At 42.4% G+C, this 23,055-nt stretch overlaps 1 protein-coding gene across 1 annotated transcript in view; it reads right to left on the reverse strand.

Moving 5' to 3' along the window:
* SPATS2 (spermatogenesis associated serine rich 2) overlaps window positions 1-23,055 on the reverse strand; it is a 136,906-nt gene that overhangs the window by 82,528 nt on the left and 31,323 nt on the right. The window contains exon 2 of the mRNA XM_040341151.1: window positions 16,246-16,418. Coding sequence (XP_040197085.1) covers window positions 16,246-16,270 — 25 coding nt within the window. The 5' untranslated portion in view covers window positions 16,271-16,418. The remainder of the gene's footprint in view (window positions 1-16,245; window positions 16,419-23,055) is intronic.

Consider the following 23,055-nt stretch of genomic DNA (forward strand, 5'->3'; position numbering starts at 1 on the left):
AAGAGTGGATTTTTATATAGACCTTCAACACTTGTACACTAAAGTGCATCTAGGTTAATCCACGGTCCGCAATCTACCGGGTGCTAGTGACTGAAGAAGTGACAAATAGTTTTTAAATGTACCCGTCCTTTACTACCAATGCAATTATGGGTTTACAGCATTTTATGTGTTAGTCCTTACGTTTAAGCATTTCCTTAAAAGACTAGATAGCCACAGCACAACTCCTCAGCTTGCAATCCATTCCCATTCCTGTTTTTACAGCATACAAAGCTCAAAGTACCATTCAGTGAAGTCGTGCAGTTCTAGAATGCCTCGTCAGGTCCTTAAATGAAAGGGCACCGTACCATGTTCCTTGTTTACTTAACGGAATAAGCGTTTGGAGGTGAACACTGTGCAGCCAAGGATGCATGCATAATGCATGGGCTGCCTTAATGACTAGAATATCCTATGCAATTTTAGGCAATGCTTTTAAGATTGTACTGTAGAGTGAATTCTTTCAAGAACCAAAACGTGACTTATTTATCAGAATTTATGTCTGACAGGAAAGTTTGTGTTGTATAAAATAGCGCAGGCTGGAGGAGGATGAAAAGGCCACCAGACTGGCCACTATATTTATTAGGGCGGATCCTTCCAGTCACTTCACCAAATAAAGGCTTCTGTAAGTGCAAAGTATGTTATTCACAGGCAGGCATACAACAGCATGGGTTTTCTTAATCAAGAGAAAAAACAAACAAACATGGGCTTGTTTTTACAATGTGCTAAAAAATGACAGATGCAGTATTGATTGCTGAAACCATCACCCTTCATTCTCCATCCAATATAGAAGAAAAGAGCAAAGAATCATACAAGAGGTTCTCAGGACAAAATGATCAGGCATGGCCCTCAGGCTGCTGACAGTTGTGTAAAGCCCTGCCCCTTACCCCTACAGGATAGAGGGTAAAACAAATCCTAAGGACTCAACAGTTCTGCAACTTTGACATGCATTAGTAAAATTGTACATCTCATTGCAACTAGTTACTTTATCTGGGCGTTTCAAACTTTGTTTTCTTCAGGACGAATTGGTCCAGTCAGGTTTGGTTTTTTTAAGTGTCAAAGGAAAATTGGCCCAAAATGGTATACAAAGTATTTGTGTACAAGGGACCAGAAATAATGGTTTACGTTTTGCCTTTTTTTTTTACGTTTTATTTTTTTCCACCTTATCGGAAAAAAAAAAAAACACCAACACGAAGTGGACTGGACACTGAAACAAATTTTGTTTATTTTTAATCCTACCTATATTTTTTCTTTGTTTGCATCTTTATCTCCATTAAAAAAAAAAAAAAAAAAAACACAAAACACATGGGTGTACAGTGACGGATCACCATAAGCGCCAATCAAAGTATTAGAACAAGACCTGGGGCTTTCAGCGACTATGCTCCCAGCACAAACCCTTGTACGCATGCGTGTGTCCTCACAGAAAAACACCCACTTCAGTGAGGCCGTATAGGTGTACAGGCGGTGGGAAGGGGGTTTAGGTACAAGTTCACATTTTGCCATATCAGCAGAACCCTCCAGAGTGCTGCATCTCCTCTCAGCTACAAAATAAGTGTCAGCGACTTCCGATATACGTTCCACATACCCTTCTACCATTACAACAAAAAAAGATGCATGGCCTCCATTGTCAACCGCTACGTGCTGCCATAACACCATGACATCAAAACCTGTCTACAAATCAGTACATCTAAAGCAGTGATTTTCAAACTGTGTGCCGTGGGATTTTGAAAATTATTTCAGGGAGCCGTCAAAGACTAACAGCGGTCAGACCCCCGGGGCCAGGATGGGAGGACTTGATGGCAGTATGACACGAAGTGGTCACCGAAAGGAAATCACAAAACGCATTTCAGAGCATGCGTGGTTGTTCATAGAGAGGCCACAATGCTCCTTTCTCAAGCTCTTCGAAAGCGCAAGCCCCGTACCAACTTCACCAGCACCATGGAGGCACCTTCTATTTATGATGTGCCTGTGGAATTGCTTTGTGCAAAAGCATTGGTTATAAGAAAAAAAAAAAAAAAAAACCTTTACAAATACTTTAACCACTTCAGCCCCGGAAGATTTTACCCCCGTCCTAATCAGAGAACTTTTTTACAAAATTTGGCACTGCGTCACTTTAACGGACAATTGCGCAGTCACCCAATGCTGTGTACCCAAATAAATTTGCATCCTTTTTCTCCCCCCACAAATAGAGCTTTCTTTTGGTGGTATTTGATCATCTCTAGGGTTTTTATTTTTTGCGCTATTCAAAAAAAAAAAAAAAAAAACACGCAATAAGCCAATATTGAATGGTTTGCTTAAAAAAGGTTATAGCGTCTACAAACTATGGGAATGATTTACAGTTTGTTTGTTTTTTTAACTAGCAATGTCGGTGATTTGCGATTTTTTGCAGGTATTGCAACATTGCGAAGGACAGATCGGAGACTGTTGACACATTTTTGGGACCATTGACATTTATAGAGCGATCAGTGTTATAAATATGCACGGATTACTGTATAAAATGTCACTGGCAGGGAAGGGGTTAACAGAGGGGCGATCAAGAGGTTAAGTGTGCGTTCCCTCACTGTATTCTATGTGGGGAGGGGAGCGACTAGGAGACATGACAGATCGCCATTTATACTTTGTAGAAACACACAATCTGTCTCCTCTCCTCTGACAGCACAGGGATTTGTATTTACACACACACACAAACACACACACACACACACACACACACAAAAAACCCTGTGCTGGCACTCGTGCACACAATCGTGTGTGGCCGCTGACGATCGCTGTGCAGTGGGTGCGTACCTCCAGCAGCGCTCGCGCACCCTCAGTTGGCTCTCACGGGTAAAGCTGTATATGTACAGAATTTTGCCCAGGAGAACCATTCTGCCGCAGTATATCTGCATGAGCTGGTCAGGAACCGGTTAAAAGTGACACTGAACTATTTTTCTATCCCTTTGCTGTGATTGGACTTCCTGTCAAAGGATGGCTACATCTAATCAGTGGAGATGCAGTGAATGTACAGACATCGCTGTTTGACAGGCGTGCAGGGCCTGTGCACCCATCCTTGAATGCCCACCAACCTGTTTGTACAGACTCTGCACCTCCACTGACTAACATAGGCCACCCACCCGTAGCTCCAGAAACATGAACAAATAGGCTTGTGAATGCTGTACTGGCCTCTGTGCCTGTGTGAATGAGACCCTATATCTGCCTAAAGTTGAGCTTTAAACCCCCGATATACACCTGAGAATTTTGTATCTCCCTGCTTAATTATGTTTCCATGGGCTAAAACAAATGCTGAATACGTCTTAAAATAAACCTGCAAAAAACGGCACAGAACAATTCCAAAATTGCTTGTAAATGATCACAATCAGGTGTAAATGCAGCCCAAGGCCACGTTAAACTGATGCATACATTTCCTGGAGAACACACTAAAAGCCAACGTCACAAAGCTGATATATAGGTTCAAAGTAAAGCTGACACACAATTACACAAGTTCTTTTCTATGAGAGAGAGTCTGGAGGTGTAATTTCCTCAAATTACATATGCATGTACTAAACTTTTTTTATTTTTACATAACAGCTTTATAAAAGGACATTAGGAAGAAGTTTTGCAGGCGTCACACTGCTAGCATGTGGCAAAGAGTGTGAAATGCTTTTTAAAAGAAGAATTCCAGGTATAAATATTTTCACATAGTTAAATTAGTCCAGTTTGTACCAACGTAACCCTGCATATACCATACCGGTGTTATCGCTCTAAAAGCACTAAATGGCGGCATGGTACCGGAAAGCCAGTAGAAGTCACTGTAGTAGTGGTGTCTACTACAGTGATTTCCAGCTTGCAGGGGGATTCAACAGATATGGTAAAAGCATAATTACACTGTTTTAAGCAGAAGCAAGGTAACTACGTAAAAAATATCTATACCTAAAATTCTTTTTTGGCTAGGTTCACACTATTGCAGCTTTACAGGTTATTTGCCCGCAGGCATAGCAGCCTATTCATATGATTGGGCTGCTGTGCCTGCATTTTACACAGTAAAAAAGGTTCCTGCAACATTTAGAAAATGCAGCGGCTAGGAAATTGCATGGCGCTTTGGCGATTACCTTGTGGTTCCCGCAAACGTACTGGATTTTTAGATGAGGGTGTCATTAAGAATGAATGGCAGCCCTGCACATTTTTAAAAGAGCAGCCCGTTTTGGCTATTGGAACCAATGCGATTCTTGCACCTGCAACCACTTGCAATAGTATAAATCTAGCCCAAGATATTTAAAGGGGCGGTTGACCCTAAAAACGACTTTCTATTATTACATTGGCCCCCCACATTACAATACAATTATGCCTATTATGTTTTTTTTTGTGCTGTACATACCTTGGTACAGCTAATGGCGGCGATCAGCGATTTTTTTCGTGACTGCGACATTATGGCGGACACTTCGGACAATTTTGACACATTTTTGGGACCATTGTCATTTTCACAGCAAAAAATGCATTTAAATTGCATTCTTTATTGTGAAAATGACAGTTGCAGTTTGGGAGTTAACCACAGGGGGCGCTGTAGGAGTTAGGGTGCACCTAGTATGTGTTTACAACTGTTGGGGGGTGTGGCTGTAGGAATGACGTCATCGATCGTGTCTTCCCTATAAAGGGAATGACGCGATCGATGCGCCGACACAGTGAAGCACGGGGAAGCCGTGTTTACACACGGCTCTCCCCGTTCTTCAGCTCCGGGGAGCGATCGCGACGGAGCGGCTATAAACAAATAGCCGCGCCGTGGTCCCGGATCGCTCCCCGAGCGGACCCGACCTCCGCATGTAGCGGGGGGGGTCCCGATCGGACCCCCCACCCGCTAATAGGCGAGGACGTACCTGTACGCCCATGTGCCTGTACGTGCCATATTGTGGACGTATATGTACATGCGGGGGTCGGGAACTGGTTAAGCATACGTTTGCTACAACGGAGGTCAAATTACTATACTTCATTGGCTACCAAGCGCAGCTTCCAGCTACACGTGTTCAGCAACATTAACCTTGTAGTAACCAGTGGAATTACCGATAAACGATATGTAGACACCTTTGTTTTTTTTCCAGGCCTCTCTCCTCTATTTTCACCTGGTGATTTGGCTAGCAACACACCGTATCCTAGGGTCACAACAATCACACAATTTACTGCATCTTTGGAGACACAATGCGGTCACCCTAGAAAGAGTGTTGGGTACTACAGAACGCTTTTCCTTGTTCTCAGCTCCATAACATGCAGGAGGTGTTCTTTAGGTGAACTGGTCAGGGCCGACACCACTGCCTTAGATAACACAATGGAGTTCACAAGACAGCACTGGATTTTTGACAGAATGAACAGGTTTCCTTTTTTATAAATCAAACAGGATGTTTTACAGCCCATAACCCCAATCGCATTCTGCGATCCACCAATCAAAACCTACTCCAGATACAAGTCCAAAGGAGATCGAAGATTTGCAGTCCAGGGACCTCGCCTGTGGAATGCACTACCAACCACCATCCGACTAGAGCCGGACCACTTGGCCTTCAGGAGAAAGATTAAAACCTATCTCTTCTGGGGTCAAGGGGTTCCTTACCCATGAAATGGATACAGCGCCCAGAAGCGATTCAGTTCGCATGTGTTGCGCTTTACAAGTTTCTCACTCACAGACCAGAAGTGCACATTTAAGAGGGGTTCATTCAGCAAAGAATAGAAAGCAGAGATGCTATAATGTGGACAGAGCTCTACTAATCGACCTACATAAAGAAGATTTACAATAGCAATCTGCCCACATTGCAGCACTGCCATGCTTTAAAAGGTGGTTTCTGTGCACGATCGTGGCTTTTTACAGTGAGAGAGGTGGACATGAGAATATTTGGGCGAACAGTTCCTAAGGCTAAACTGTATGCCGACATTTGTATATGTCCTACATGGGCGATGGTGTGCGTGCCACTTTTCCAAGAAATCGGGTCCACACTGGGGAAAGGAAGAAAAAAGAAAAAAAAGAAGAAAAAGAAAAAAAAAAAAAGAAAGAAGAAAGAAAGCGCAAGAGAGACACACGTATCTTGTGAACTTATTCCGATCCAATTTTTAAACTCTGGATTAAACCTAAAAATTCTACTCGAACGAGCTAATGTTACTAAAAAAGTTGTGTGTGGAAAAACAGCCCCTTTAGCTTTGCACGTCCAATTCATAGATGCGATTTATGCAGCCAAATTCAGATTTTAAAAGATGGCATTAACTTCAATATAAAAGCTGTTTATTTGGTCACCTGTTGCCAAATATGCCAGCTCTGTGTTGCCAAGTGTGCCAAAAAAAAAATTGAAAATGCATATTCTGTGACTTTTAGCATGTCACTGGACAGAAGAGCATTCCAGCTTGAGTAATAAAGACTGAGGCAGGCAGGTCTGAAGGGATCAATGCTGTGCTTTCCACAGCTAGTCACCCACCGATCTGAAGAGACATTCACAGGCGATTACAACGGGATTTCGCCTGAGCTTCTTATATGGTTGGCACTTTTAGTTTTTCTTTGTTACTTCAGAGTCCTCGACAAAGCCAATCTGATCTGTGACTGAGACGTTTAGGACAAATAGTTACATGGAGACAAAGCAGAAAAAAAATGGAAAAACAGCAAGGACTCAAACTTGTATTCCATTTAGACATATTCCGAGCTAGAGTTTTACATTCAGACGAATTGTACTAATCTTCTCCAACTCAGGGAAATTATGCTATAAAGGATCCCAATCCAAAACGCAACACCACAGCTTTAATGTATTAGCCTAACCCATATATATTGTAAATCCTCACACTAACACTGATAACTCTCTCAATGAACAGCTTGTTAAGAGCTTTAGGGGGTGACAGACCATTCAACACACAACTTCACTGTTAGTTACACCAGTCTTTAAACTAGCAATTTTACAGTGATCACTTGCAGAGTGAAAGAACACTAAAAGCAAAATTACCCCCCTAAAAATAAAAAACGTTGTGCTGCCTGCAAACAGGTTACCTTTAATGATACTTATTCTAGGTCCAGATCAATGGTGTAGAAAAAAAAGTATATATATATATATATATATATATATATATATATATATATATATATATATATATATATATAATCACGGTCTCAATAATGACACCATTACTTCCAGAACTGCGGGCCCCATACATTGAAAGATTCCCCACGTCCATTCCTGCTTGTTGATCCTACCAGAAATTAAAGTGATTGAAGGGGTTGCAAATTTTCCTTTTACTAAAAACATTACATCTATTCGATGCAATGGTTTTGCAGAGCGGCCCTGGGCCTCCTCTTCTGGGGTCTCTCACCAGCACTCTTGGCTCCTCCTCTACTCCATGTGCCCCCATTAGCAACCTGTTTGTAGGCTCGATCCTGGACCTGGGCTCTGTTCATCTACAGTTGTGTTCAAAATTATTCAACCCCCCAATGCTGTAAAGGGTTTTAGGGAATTTAGTGTACATTTGTAATTGTATTCAGAATGAAATCCTACAAGGACTTCTTAAAGAACCATATGCAACTAAAATGACATCAATTGGTTTTGTAATACAGTAGTAAATGTTTATTTTGTGAATTCTTCATTTACACAATTATTCAACCCCTTAAAGACTACCACTCTGAAGAACAGAGGTTCATTGAAGTGTATTCAATCAGGTATTGAAAACACCTGTGGATGTCAGGGAGCAGCAATAAAGCCTAATAAGCATTAATTAGGCAGCTTTAAAATGACTGTGATCCTCAGCTCCTTCTAGACATTTACTGGTGTGGTTACAAACATGGTGAAGTCAAGAGAATGGTCCAGGAAGACAAGAGAAGAGGTGATTACTCTTCACAAGAAGGGCAATGGCTATAAGAAGATTGCAAAGATGTTAAACATACCAAAAGACACCATAGGAAGCATCATTCGCAAATTCAAGGCAAAGGGCACTGTTGAAACGTGACCTGGTAGTGGCAGAAAGAAGATGCTGACTTTGACTGCTGTGCGCTACCTGAAGCGTAGAGTGGAGAAAAGTCCCCGTGTGACTGTTGAGGAACTGAGAAAAGATTTGTCAGATGTGGGTACTGAAGTTTCAGCTCAGACAATACGGCGCACACTGCGTAATGAAGGCCTCCATGCCAGAACTCCCAGGCGCACCCCCTTGCTGTCTCCAAAGAATAAGAAGAGTCGACTGCAGTATGCCAAAAGTCATGTGGACAAACCACAGAAGTTTTGGGATTGTGTTCTGTGGACTGATGAAACTGTTTGGGCCCATTGATCAACGCTATGTGTGGAGGAGGAAGAACAAGGCCTATGATGAAAAGAACACCTTGCCCACTGTGAAGCATGGCGGGGGTCAATCATGCTTTGGGGCTGTTTTGCTTCTGCAGGTACAGGGAAACTTCAGCGTGTGCAAGGTACCATGAATTCTCTTCAGTACCAGGAGATATTGGATGACAATATGATGCAGTCCGTCACAAACCTGAGGCTTGGGAGACGTTGGACCTTTCAACAGGACAATGATCCCAAGCATACCTCCAAGTCCACTAGAGCATGGTTGCAGATTAAAGTCTGGAACATTTTGGAGTGGCCATCGCAGTCACCAGACTTAAATCCGATTGAGAACCTCTGGTGGAACTTAAAGAAAGCAGTTGCAGTGCGCAAGCCTAAGAATGTGACTGAACTGGAGGCTTTTGCCCATGACGAATGGGCGAAGATACCCGTAGATCGCTGCAAGACACTTGTGTCAAACTATGCTTCACGTTTAAAAGCTGTTATAACTGTAAAAGGATGTTGTACTAAGTACTAAGATTGAATGTCACTTGGGGGTTGAATAAAACTGATAATGATGTGAGCACAGAAAAGACATTTGTGGTTATTTCATTATAAATGTTATGTTATATTTGTCTGACCTACACGTGCCTCTTTGATTTAATTGTAAGCAGGATGACTGAATGATCAAAATCAATGTCAAACTGGCCAAAACAATCAATTTCAGTGGGGGTTGAATAATTTTGAATACAACTGTATAGACATACTCTGCCTCACCCCCTACTCCCTCCTAACATGATTTGACAGAGGGCAGCAGGGACCAGTGGCTCCCGGTGTTCTCAGCCAAGCTTGTAACAGCACAGAGAAGAGTTGAAGCCAAGCACAATGATGAGCCAATAGAGGACTTGGGGGTTGTCTAAAAAAAAAAAGCCACTTTAGGAGTGGCCTTGAGTTTAGTTCAATCTGCCTGTGTTATCTCAAAAGAGTCTATTGACTTCACCCTCCTTCACTTTCTTACTGATAAACACCCCTTTTGCTGGGAAGATGAGGAGATTATCTGTAGTTCACTGCTAGACTATGCACTCAAAGCATCAGCTCCTCAAGGCCTGGCCTTGAGGAGCTAATGCTCCGAGCGCATAGCCTAGCTTATCCTGTTAGCCTAGCTTATCCATTCTCTCCAGTGCTTCATGGCAGCCTCTCCATCTCCGGTGACATCATATGCGCTCCTGTGGTTCTTCCTGGATCCAAGGACGCCCCACAGCCCGTACACAGCACTAACACCTGCTGCTACAGCGTGATGTCTGGGAGATGCCCCGAGGAGCCAAACTAGAGCACCAGATGAGCCTTATTTTAACCTTCCTTTGTGAGCGTTTTTAATCCTTTACAAAAATCTTTCTCTCCCTCTCATCCATCCATGCGCCCACCGATAAAAACTGTTACTATTGACAGGGCTACATACAAGTATTTAATGTATACTCTATATGTTGTATGCTTATACTATATATGTTGTATGTTTGTTATGCCAGCTTTTTAGCCTCTTGTTACATGCTTCCGACTCTTTACTGCCAAATATGTACAAGCATAGACCCTAGGCTAAATGGCTTGACCAACTAAAACATTTGAAATATCACATTAAAAAAAGTTTATACCATCTGCCAAAATATATTTAAAATCCGAGTTAAATGTGAAACAGCACAAAATGCTACAGGATAAAGTTGGCGATATATTCAGAACTTATTTTCTTGGCCCAAAGAGGGAGTTGCACTGCATGAGATAATCACTATAATCTTTACATTATGTAAATGAATACCAGGTATTGGTTTAAATGTCCTTATATTTATCTTGCCTAGATAAATAGGTCAGTGGATGCCAGCCAAGTTTTCAAACAACGTAAACCTTGTTTGTGGTCAATGAATATAACAAATGCGTAGCTAAGAGGAAAGGAGTAATGAGCCAACCTGAGATTACTGCTATCATTTGCTGCCTATTACAACATGCTGTCAAATAATATTATCAGATCTGTAAAAGGATGGGGCAAAGGACTAAATCTAACTCCTATGTGCCAAAATGCCACTCAAACACCCCCTCCTCTCCCCACAGAAAAAAATACTTAGCCTTCGTTCACAATTGTATTAAAAAATTACTGCAATAAAAGGGGAAGTTGAGAAGATGGAAAAGAAAAAAAAAAAAGGGCTTAAGCTGACCATACAATTTTCTTATTCAATTTCCTTTAGATTTACCTTCAACTGTGTAGTACTAGGGCCTGCCTGATTGCATACAAATTGAAAGTGTTCAGATTTTACCTCGTATTATATGGTTTTGGTAAATCTAAAGAAAATCTATAGATGAAAATTGTATAATGTATGGCCGGCCTTACTTTAAAAAGATATTCCTATAGGCCAAGGGTGACATTCCTGAAGCCTGGCCAGGAAACTTCCATTGACAGATTCGCCACCAGCATCTAAGGACGTAGTGCCCTCCCGACAGGACCACGCATGGCAGGGCATTACATCTGCCCTCCCAAACACAGCAGATCTCTGCCACTGCTGCAATGGTGAGAGAGGAATAGTGCCCTGTGCACGTGTGGTTGTATGCCAGATGGAGGGCATTTTTTTCTGGGGGGGGGGGGGGGGGGTACCCCCTTCCTGACCAAAGCACAAAGAAAGAAAAAAAAATAGCAATAAGCGTATATTTGTGCAAAAGTTATAGGCCCAGATTCACAGAGAGCGGGCGCACATTACGCCGCTGTAGTGCAAACCAATGTACGCCACGCCGACGCAGCGCAGAGAGGCAAGCATGGAATTCAGGAAGCCAGTGCTCCCCACGCTGCGTCAGCGTGGCGTAGGTTTCGAAGGCGCAGGCCGGCGTAGGTGGAAGTGGGCTTGACCCATGCAAATGAAACGTGACCCCATGCAAATGATGGTCCGAGCGGCAGACAAGTACGTTTAACAAACTGCGCATGCGCCGTGACGTGGACGCATCCCCCTGCGCATGCTCACAACCACGTCGGAACAACTTCCTAAGATACCCTGGATCACTGCATACGCCATGAACGTAACCTACGCCCAGCCAGACACACGTCCAACGTAAAATACGCCGGCTTGTGTTCAGTGGTGCAGACCTTTGCATGTCTGCTGCTGGGTTACACCTCCTTTATGGGGCTTAACTTTACGCCGGACGTACAACTTACACGCATCTTTGGTAGCCTGCGTCGGGCGCACGCAGGTTCGTGAATCGCCGTATTTCCCTCATTTGCATGTTTGAATGACTAATCAATGGGAGCGGCACCATGCTCCCAGCCTAAATGTGCGCCCACTCTACGCCAGCGTAAGCAAGATACGTCGGCGGGGTGTAGCCTGGTTTTAGGCGCATCTGTTTGTGGGTCTTGCGCACAGATACGACGGTGCACATTTGCACTTACGTCGGCGTAACTTGTTATACAACGGCGTAAGTGCTTTGTGAATCCGGGCCATAGTGTCTACAATCTATGGAAAAGACTTATTGCATTTTTTTTTTTTTACTAGTAATGGCGGTGATCTGCGATTTTTAGCGGTATTACGGCAGACAAATCGGACACTTGACACATTTTTGGGACCATTGACATTTATACAGCGATCCGTGCTATAAAAATGCACCAATTGCTGTGTAAATGACACTGGTAGGGAAGGGGTTAACACTAGAGGGAGATCAAGGGGTTAAATGAAAATATACTCATTTCTTTGCCGCAAGGACAGCACTATATTCCTTGGAACAGGTGAAGAGAGTCCAGTGGAACCACTTGCGCTTAAATGTATCTCCTCTGCCTTGCAATGCGGCTGTAATGCTTTTCATAGAGTGAATTTCGGCGACCCACAATGTGAATGCAGGAGGAGATTCCTGCTTCCAGAGAACTGGTGTGCATGCTTTGGCTGCAGCAAGAAAACGTTAACCAGCAGGTAGCTGGCTAGGTCAAAGTCAGTGAGCTGTCCCTGACTCGGGACCAAAAGCCCTTAAACCTTTCTGCGTGTCCAGAAGACATGGAGGATAGCACTCTTTGCCCCTTTACATCTCCAGCAAGTATTCACTACATCAGTGTAAATCTTTTGCAATAATATTAAGACCTTATACCAGCGAGTGAGAACCTTGTAGTCAAACTCCTGGTTTTTATTTGCAATGGACAAGTAGTGGGCAAATAGAGACCATAGAACAAATGCACCCCCAATGTACACACAGGGACATTAACAGCAACGGAGTACATATGTGGATTACAAAAATGAATTAAATTTTTTTAAAAATTGGTGCATACATCACCATACATTAAAATAGCAATGGAGCTGATTGAAAAGTAATTGTCTCCTGATATTGTCTGACCGTTTGAGCAATATGGGCAATATCAGGAGACAATCACTTTTCAATTAGCTGTTACTATTGTACTGTATGGTGATGTATGCACCAATATATTTTTTAACATTTTGTAATTAAACATATGTACTCAGTTGCCGTTAAAGTGCCTGTGTGTACATTGGGGGGTGCCTTTGTTCTATGGTATCTATTTTTGGGATGTTGGCAACAACCTGTGGTTATCTGGGTGTGATATTTCCTTTTAAAAAGTATAAAATATGTTTTCTGTTCGGGTAAGCACAAGTCTCGGGTCTCTTTCCCACTGTAGCAGAACTGGGGGTACAAAGGACTTGGGAGGTTGGAGTAACAACTTGTAAGCAGCAGAGACCATGCGAGAAGAGGGCCATGGCAAAGATTTTCGTATATAGTATAGACAACCCATTTGGGAGCGAGCGTGCACGCACACACGTATTAATATACAGTGCATCCAGAAAGTATTCAGTAATTAACCTTTACCACATTTTGTTATGTTATGGCCAAAATGGACTAAATTCATTATTTTCCTCAAAATTCTACAATCAATACCCCATAATGACAGCGTGAAAGAAGTTTGTTCGAAATCTTTGCAAATGGGAAAAATAAATAAATATAAATCCCATGTATATAACTATTCACAGCCTCTGCACAATACTTTGTTGAAGCACCTTTGGCACCAATTACAGCCTCAAGTATTTTTGAGTATAATGCTAAAAGCTTGGCACATCTATTTTTGGGCAGTTTCTCCCATTCTTTTTTGCAGGACGTCTCAAGCTCCATCAGGTTGGATGGGGAGCATCTGTGCACAGCCATTTTCAGATCTCTCCAGAGATGTTCATTTGGGTTTAAGTCTGGACTCTGGTCGGGCCACTCAAGCACATTCACAGAGTTGTCGTTTAGCCACTTATTTGTTATCTTGGCTGTGTTCTTAAAGGGGTTGTAAAGACAAAAATATTTTCCTCTTAAATTAAAGTCTGACAGGAGCTGATAAAGTAAAAAGTAATGTTTTGCATTATAACTAGTTTGATACCTGTTGAAATCAAGCTGTTTTTTTCACCTCCGTCATTCCTGAATCGTTATTCTCACTGACTTCCTGGTTTGCGGTGCGCATTCATTCTTGCTACATCACGGCCTAATGGGAACTACAGTTCCCATTAGGCTTAGCCTCCATGCCTGTAAGGGATAAGAGAGCATCTTCATGCAGGGCTGTAGTCATAGGGAGGGGGTGAGCACATTCTGCTTTCCACCATGCAAAACGTCTCAGATGCTGGTGGAAAGCAAGAAGAGGAGAGACAGGAAATGGCATTTTCAAACCTGGATTACTGTATTTTGGAGGTCAAAAGGAAAAACGACGTAAGTGATATTTAAATGCTCTAGCTTACAGCAATCAATTGATCTAATAAAAAACGAACATTTAGTGTTCCTTTAAGGTCACTGTCCTGTTGAAATATGAACCTTTGCTCCAGTCTGAGGTCCAGAGCAAGTTTTCATCAAGGAGGTCACTGTACATTGCTGCATTCATATTACCCTCGATCCTGAGTAATTTCTCAGATCCTGCCGCTGAAAAACCTGCCCACAGCATGATGCTGCCATCACCATGCTTCACTGTAGAGATGGTATTGGCCAGGTGATGAGCGGTGCCTGGTTTCCCCCAGACATGACACTTGCAATTCAGGTCAAAGAGTGCGATCTTTGTTTCATCAGACCAGAGAATTTGGTTTCTCATGGTCAGTCTTTCAGGTGCCTTTTGTCAAACTCCAGGCAGGCTGTCATGTGTCTTACCGTCTGGCCACTCTACCATACAGGCCTGATTGGTGGAGTGCTGCAGAGATGGTTGTTCTTCTGGAAGGTTCTCCTCTCTCCACAGAGAAATGCTGGAGCTCTGTCAGAGTGACTATTGGGTTCTTGGTCACCTCCCTGGCAAAGGCCCTTCTTCCCTGATCGCTCAGTTTGGCCAGGCGGCCCACTCTAGGAAGAGTCCCGGTGGTTCCAAACTTCTTCCATTTACAGATGATGGAGACCATTGTGCTCATCAGGATGTTCAATGCCGCAGAAATTTTTCTGTACCCTTTCCCAGATCTGTGCCTCAATACAATCCTGTCTCAGAGGTCTACAGAGAATTCCTTGCAAATGTCTGTTAACCGTGGGACCTTATATAGACAAAGTATGTCCAATCAACTGAATTTACCACAGGTGGACTCCAATCAAGTTATAGAAACATCTGATTAGTGGAAACAGGATACACCTGAGCTCAATTCTGAGTATAATGGCAAAGGCTGTGAACTACTTATGTAAAGGCTGTAAACATAAAATGTGGAAAAAGTGTGAAGTGTTGTAAACACTTTCCAGATGCACTGTAATGTTCTTGCAAGAGCTTGATCAATGTTCTGATTTTCAGCTGTCATTTATTTATAAAATGAAGGGATTGTGTATTTTTGGGAGGCTGTGCTTTGCAACACTTCCTTACTTGAAGATGATGCTGGTGAAGAAACACTTTGGGATGATCCAGAAGCAGCAGAAAGCATTTCTGGAATCAGAACTCTGAAGGAAAAAGCTCTTTGCACTATCATTTCATTCAATAAAGTATTTAAGGTTTCTTTAGGGCAACTCTGGCATGAAAGGGATGCGTTGTGTCATCCTTGTAGCATTTGGAAAATATTTCTCCTCAATATTTGCAACTTTGCTCTCAGCAGAAATTGCACTGTGGAAAAAGTTTCCAAATTATAGATATTGGTCTCATTTTACCGAGGAGGAGGAAAAGAAAAAACAATTTACTGGCCAGACTATAGAGAAACATTAGGCTGTGATAATGGAGAATCAATAGGAATCATTTAAAAGGTTAAATAAGAAATAAATTGGTCAGAGAAAATGTACCCTTTTACCTGTCAATTAAGGCCTGCAAGGACAGAAACCATCATCTACTGTATCCCAACAATTATCCTACTGTAGGAGGTACAAGATGAAGTCTGCAAGCAAATTAAACCAAAGTCTTTCTCCTGCAGTGCCCCTAGCGGCAGAAATGCATATTTCTCTTGTTCGAGAACTGCTTTGAGAAGCACAGTGTTACTTGAATTGTATTCCAGGATTTGCTTGTCTTTAGCTAAGAGAACTTGCAATTTAAGACTTTATGTAAAGTCCCAGAAACGTATCATGGGCAGGTCTTCCTGTTATATAGTTTGAATATCAGGTAATAAAAAAATATATCCATCATTGTAAAAACATATTCCACACACTTGTCCCCCCAATGTTTAAATTTTTTTTGCAAGAACTTGCCATCTCTATTCCCATATTTAGCTTAACTTTTTTATTCTAATGACAACTGTAAAATTTAGATTTTTTCACCGCCTTGAACAATGGTTTCCAAGACAGACAGGAGGATGAATCTATGCACTGAAGAGGCAGATGTCAACAGGAATTTGACAAGGATTCTAATCCTTCTTCCACTTGATTCAAAACGAATTAAAACATTTTAGCTAAACACTTGGTAAGCATACATTTTAAATAGATATAATTGGTTATTTCAAATGCCTTAACAGTTTAAAACTGAAATCATATTCAGCTTTTAGTAAAACAACCTGGCATACATATTGACTAGTATTTATCAACTTACCCTTATTACTGTGTTTTCGAGACATCTTTAAAAGAATACGTTAGGAATTCAAAGCAAGAAGTTTGCTTGTCCACAGGCGTAGCTTGACAATATTTTAGGAGTTTGGTGCCAGGAAAGTGAATAAATGCTTCCTTACATCACTTGGGCCAGTTCCTTACCAACGTCTTCTTTGGCTGTGAAAAGACAAGTATGCATTACTCCATCCACAATCCTAGACATGATGGCAACTTTGATGTGACAAAGATTATTAATTAGGAGTCAAATATCTGTGATCCATGTTTTTCTAAAGAAATAGTAAAACTACAAAACACAGATACACAAAGCTCAATAGGAAAGTATATGTCCAGAAGCATTAGAGTTCCTGATATATCCATGATTGCTATGCACAATATTCTCAGATATTAGAGAAACCAAAAACAATAATATTAATGCAGCTCAAAGAATACGGTACCTAAAACTTCCTATAATCTGGGTAACACAGACATACAAGACCTAGTAAAGCCGATACCGACCGCAAGTAAGCCTGTCAGGATTTTTCTATCACAACCAAGGCTCCCATGTTGCACTGGAGGCCGTCACAGCCTAGCTCCCAAGTGTGGCACTATTTCTTGCTTTTCTTCTGGGAGTTGAGCAACCACAGTCTTTACAACTCAAAAAGTACCTGGGTTATATTAAAAGGAGAAGTACTGCCATAGCTTGTTTGGCTGTGGATCACAGGAGTGCAGTTCGTTCTGCACTCCTGTGACCAGTTTTCAGCTTATAGCGGGCTGAAGCCTGCTATAAGCTGCCATCACAGAGCCAGTCCAGATAGGGGCAAATCGCAACAATGAAGTCGAGATCCACCCACATGCCTGGACCGGCGCCTGGCTCAGCAAGCCGCTGAGAGCCTGAGCCAACTGCTCCCGCCCCCTCCACACATCAGCACGCCAGTGAGCATGGAGGGCAGAGTAGACAGCAGTGATTGACAGTTGTGAGCTCTCTGTTTAGGGCAGTGTTTGATCGTTCGGTCCTCAGTCTTAGAGCCAGTGGGGGACAGATGGTGCATCCACCTAAGTAACTATGATTCAAAAACAAACAAACACAAAACACACACACACACACACCATACTTCTCTTAACTTACAACCACCCTGTTAGTTTCCCTTTAAAGCAGGCCTCAACAAAATCCGGGCGCCAGGTCACAATTGCGACAAGAAATTGTGACCTGGCGCCTGGGGAAGCTTAGTGCTGCAAAGCCGCAGCCTCAATTACTGGCCCGCGCGAGATCGCGGCGGGCCCGCGCCCCCCGGTAATTGAGGCCGCGGCTTGGCGGCCTTCACAGAAGGAAGCTGAGGCCTGCAGAAGAAATCTAGGAGTGGCCATCTTGTGGTGGCTGTTGGCATTACAGGTTACATTACATTACAAGTAGCAAAAAAACAGCAGTTCTAATGTGTTTTTTCACTGCCATCTCCTTCCCTCTAATTAGAACCCCCAAACATTATATATTTTTTTTATTCTAACACCCTAGAGAATAAAATGATGGTGGCCGTTGCAATACTTTCTGTCACACTGTATTTGCACAGCGGTCTTGCAAGCGCACTTTTTTTGGGAAAAAATACACTTTGTTTAATTTAAAAAAAATAAGACAACAGTAAAGTTAGCCCAATTTTTTTTATATTGTGAAAGATAATGTTACGCCGAGTAAATTGATACCCAACATGTCACGCTTCAAAATTGCATCCGCTCATGGAATGGCGACAAACTTTAACCCTTTAAAATCTCAATAGGCGACGTTTAAAAAATGTTACAGGTTGCATGTTTTGAGTTACAGAGGAAGTCTAGGGCTAGAATTATTGCTCCTGCTCTACCAATCGCGGCGATACCTCACATGTGTGGTTTGAATACCGTTTACATATGCAGGCGCTACTCACGAATGCGTTCGCTTCTGCGTGCAAGCTTGGTGGGACGGGGTGCGTTTTTTGGCTCCTAACTTTTTTAGCTGGCTCCTAGATTCCAAGCAAATTTGTCAAACCCTGCTTTAAAGAAAACCTGTACAAAAAGAAATATGGAGGCCTTCGCTGCCTTGCCGATTCAACATCTTCAAAACTTTGAGGCCTCGCGCACACAGGCTTATGAAAATATGTAGCATTTTTCCTGCTAGAATTAGGCAGAAAAATGCCTCTAATGTTACATATGTTCGCATTCTACTGGCCAGAATATTAATTTATTCTGACCACTGGAGTACATTTGCATGTTTAAATGCATTTAAAGCTCCTCTCAGGGCCTTTGGTGCGTGTTTTTTTTTCTTTCTGCCTGTAAATGCTCATTTTCAAATATGCCTGTAAACACCTATGCCTGTATAGGTGGCATTTTTAAGTTCCTGTGCATGAAAGCAGGCCTAAAAGCAGGGCTGTGGAGTCGGTAGATAAATGTTCCGACTCCTCAGTTTTATGTACTTCCGACTCCCCGACTCCTCTGTATTAATATGCGAATGTATTTTATACATTCCTTGAGGGAAAGAAACGCAACCTACCACAGGACTACTGGCTGGGAAGCCAACAGTCTACTGTATTGCACAGTTTAAGCAAAAGACAAACACAATGAAAACAAAGTTTTATTAATTTTTTATTAATCAATCAAGTGGCTGGATAGTAGCAGCAGGCATAAACATCAGGAACAGGATCTTTACCAGTTCAAAAATACAAACCACATTATTTGGTTGTTTTAGAACAAAAACAAAGCTTATCTATAATGAACCAAAAACAAAATCTGTAAAACCTAGAAATGGTTTATATTAATCTTGAAATGTAGTTATAGGCTTAGCAAATGCAAATCAATTCAATGTAGAGTTCTAAGGAAGAGAATTGCCTCTGCCAGATCCTCTTTCATAGAGGCTCTTAAGTCAGACTTTATTATTTTTAGGGCTGAAAATAATCTTTCGACACTGACTTGGGTGGGTGGCATTGCAGTAACTATTCTGGCCACATCACTAACGATCTCTGGATAAACAAGGATGGCTTCTTCAACAGTAAGTTTTGATGAGCGATCATACTTTTCAACTTCTTTTAGTGCTTTATAAAACTCCTGTTGGAATTTTTTTATTTGGACACTTACTGGTTCTCTAACATGCGTTCCCTGTAAAAGCAGAACACAACACTATGGAAAGTATAAGTATTGCAGCTCCTAATTGTGTGTTGCGTGCCATATAGTGAAGCACATGAAAAGCATGCTTCTTCACGGTCACTTAACGTGTTCGTTTTGCGGTTACGTCAGGCACTGCATGCATTGGTCTTTATTCTTACAGTAGAGAAGTCATTAAAGCGGATGTGCCACGGGAAAATATTAAAAGCCAGCAGCTACAAATACTGCAGCTGCTGACTTTTAATATTAATACACTTACCTGTCCTGGAGTCCAGCGCCGATCGCAGCAGAGGACGAGCGATCGCTCGTCTCTCTGCTGCTCCCCCCGCCATCCACGCTGAGGGAACCAGGAAGTGAATCGCTGCGGCTTCACTGCCCGGTTCCCTACGGCGCATGCGCGAGTCGCGCCGCGCCCGCCGATTGGCTCCCGCTGTGTGCTGGGAGCCGGGTGTTCCCAGCACACAACGGGGGGGCGACGGGATGTGACGGAATGCCCGTCTTTTTCCTGTGAATGCCGGGCCGGAAGTGGGTGCAAATACCTGTCTTTAGACAGGTATCTGCACCCCCCTTCCCCCTGAAAGGTGTCAAATGTGACACCGGAGGGGGGGAGGGTTCCGATCAGCGGGACTCCACATTAGGGTGGAGAACCGCTTTAATTATAACTTTTTGTGAATTGGGACATTTAAACTTGCTTTTTTTTTTATTCCAATCTAAATTTAGTAGGAGTCGGAGTCGGTGCATTGTTTGCCGACTCCGACTCCAGGTACCCAAAATTTCCCCCGACTCCGACTCCACAGCCCTGCCTAAAAGTTACTGACCTGAAACCGAAACGTGAATAAATTCTATCGTCACACAGAAGACCCTTTCTGCATGCTTGTTCCAGTTCTGCAGCATAACCACTTGCCTACTGGGCACTTTTACCCCCTTCCTGCCCAGGCCAGCTTTCAGCGCTGTCACACTTCGAATGACAATTGCGCGATCATGCAACACTGTACCCGTAAGAATTTTTTTTCACAGGCAATGGTTGGCGTCACTGGCATACAGTCATATTGTACACAATTACCACCACAGCAGCACATTGTCACCATAATGAGATTGCTCTGAACGTGTGACAATATGTACAGAGCAGTGCAGGGTGACATTGTACGGCTACAGCTATGGATGAGAGATCATCAGTGCAGCAGTTGGTGCCTGATCAATAGATCGAGCAGTACAATGTCACCTTAGTGATGAATGGTCACAGTGATCACATGGTATCTGATCACAGAGGGCATACACACGGCACAGGAATAAGAGGACAATTTTTCTACGTGGCCATTTATATGCAGTGACAGGGCAAAAAGGTGGTTAGTTGTATTTTTTCCTGAAAATGTGCAACCACCATTTCATTTACCGGGGCCTTTGCCTTCAGAAAATATATGTTTGGGGGGTTCAAAATTTTCTAGCAAAAAAAAAAAAAAGAAGCAGATTTTAACATGCATGTGAAAAATGTCAAATTGTCCTTGTAGGAAAGCCTTCTTTCTAAAATGCCATACTATTAGTGAAGGCAAATGTACAAAGCCAGCTTTTGTCCGTTACTACTAATGACCAGCAATAATCATTCATTACTACAACTCAATGATTAGAAAAAATAATAATCAGGCAGCTTCCTGGATGCGCCAATATTTCATTTCTGCTAAATTATTTTAATTTAATCCATACAGAAAACCCCAATCTCCATGTAATGGAGATGACAAAACACCATCAAATTTGTCGTTCGGTTTTGAACCATGGCTCCACTCCATATACCATGTAAAAGTGAGTGCAGCCATCCAAGGACAGGAAGAATGCTATTCACAGGATCACCAGGTGAAAAACACAAAAAAAAAAAAAAAAAAAAAGTAAGAAAATGAATGCAGGCACTGCAATATTACATTTTTGTTTTCGAGTTTAGCCGAGCTTGCATATTGTTTTGTTAAGGCTCGTACACACTATACGAAAACCGGGCAAATGTTTCGTACGACTTTCATATAGTGTGTACACAACTGTCCACAGCCGATTCCGGATTTTCGTACGAAAATTCCGAAGGGAAAAACTCCAAAAATGTTCTTGTACGGCAACAGAACTAACTATTTACGTTTAATGTGTACCAAAAAAATAAAAATCAATCACAAAACACTGCACATGATCAGAAACATTAAAACAAAACAAAAAAGCCTGTTGTCAGACTTGTGAAACATCGAGAAAAAAAATAAAATAAATCAGACGAACATTTGCCCGATTTTCTTATAAGGTCCAACCCACTTCAGTTGGTGAAAGGTTTTAAAAAAAAACAGAAAGCTAAAGTGTCACTAAACCCAAGTTAAAACAATGTGCCAAGTAACATTACATATAAGCCATCACCTCAGGTTTCATTTCCTTGAATGTGCTTTCTTAAAGAGGTAGTAAACCCTGAAAGGTTTTACTTTCTCTTTAGCCCGCTGCAAAGAATGCAAATGAAAAGCATAATGGGCTAGTATGCATTGCATACTAGCCCATTATGTGCCACTTACCTGCAAAAGAATCCAGCTGTGTAGGCAGTGTCCATCTTCTGTCCCCTCTACCTTCTGGGCTGCGGATTCCGGCTCTGCGATTCGCCGAAGCCGTGTGATGTCACTCCCGTGAATGCGCACGAGAGGCGCCATTTACGGCACAGGCTGGGGAAGAAACTGCACTTAGTTTTGTTTCTTCCCCGCGCATGCGTCATTAATATTTTCGGCGGACTACAGGTGAAATATCTCCAAAAACGGCACACGTTTAGGAGATATTTCCACGACCTATAGGCAAGCCTTATTCTAGACTTACCTAAGGTAGAAGTAGTCAAAAAGGGTTAACAACACTTTAATGACCCTTTCATTATTCTAATTTTCAGTGTACCTGCAAAAAGTTTGAGCAGTACAGTAGAATCCTGGTCACATGCACTGCTGGCTTCATACTACAAATCCCAAGATTACATATGTTAGCATTCAGCAATGTGTATGTGTGCACACTATCACACATATAAAGTAGGGGGGCCCGCCAGCAAAGCAATAGCCTTTTCTAGTCCTGCAATGCATCAGCTAGGTACTGGGCAGGGTTTTTAAGAAACTGGCTGACATTACAGGTGGAAGAAGTTTGTTATATCTGCTAGGAGTGCCGACAATAAGCCCATGTAGGGCCAGCATAGCCAACACTCAGAGGAAAAGAGGAATCATGTTAAATATTTTTTTACTGGATTGTTTGAGCATGGTGAGTCAAACAAATGTATATACTGGTAAGCAATTGAGAAGGAAACAAAGATACTGTTGTAGTGATGTAGATTTAGTGACACTTTAAGGGGTTGTAAAGGTAAATTTGTTTTTCCCTAAATAGCTTCCTTTACCTTAGTGCAGTCCTCCTTCACTTCCCTCATCCTTCCATTTTCCTTTTAAATGTCCTTATTTCTTCTGAGAAATCCTCACTTCCTGTTGTTCTGTCTGTAACGCCACACAGTAATGCAAGGCTTTCTTCTTGGTGTGGAGAAAGTCTCTTGAGGGGGCGAGCAGGAGGGTCAGGACGCTCTCTACTTTGCAGATAGAGAAAGGAGCTCTGTGTTAGTGGGCGTCCTGACCCTCCTGCTTGCCCCCTCCCCCCTCAAGAGGCTTTCTCCACACCAGGGAGAAAGTGTCGCATTACGGTGGTGAGTTACAGACAG

This window comes from Rana temporaria, chromosome 2 (genome assembly GCF_905171775.1).
Source record: "Rana temporaria chromosome 2, aRanTem1.1, whole genome shotgun sequence".
In the NCBI taxonomy this organism is placed as follows: Eukaryota; Metazoa; Chordata; class Amphibia; order Anura; family Ranidae; genus Rana; species Rana temporaria.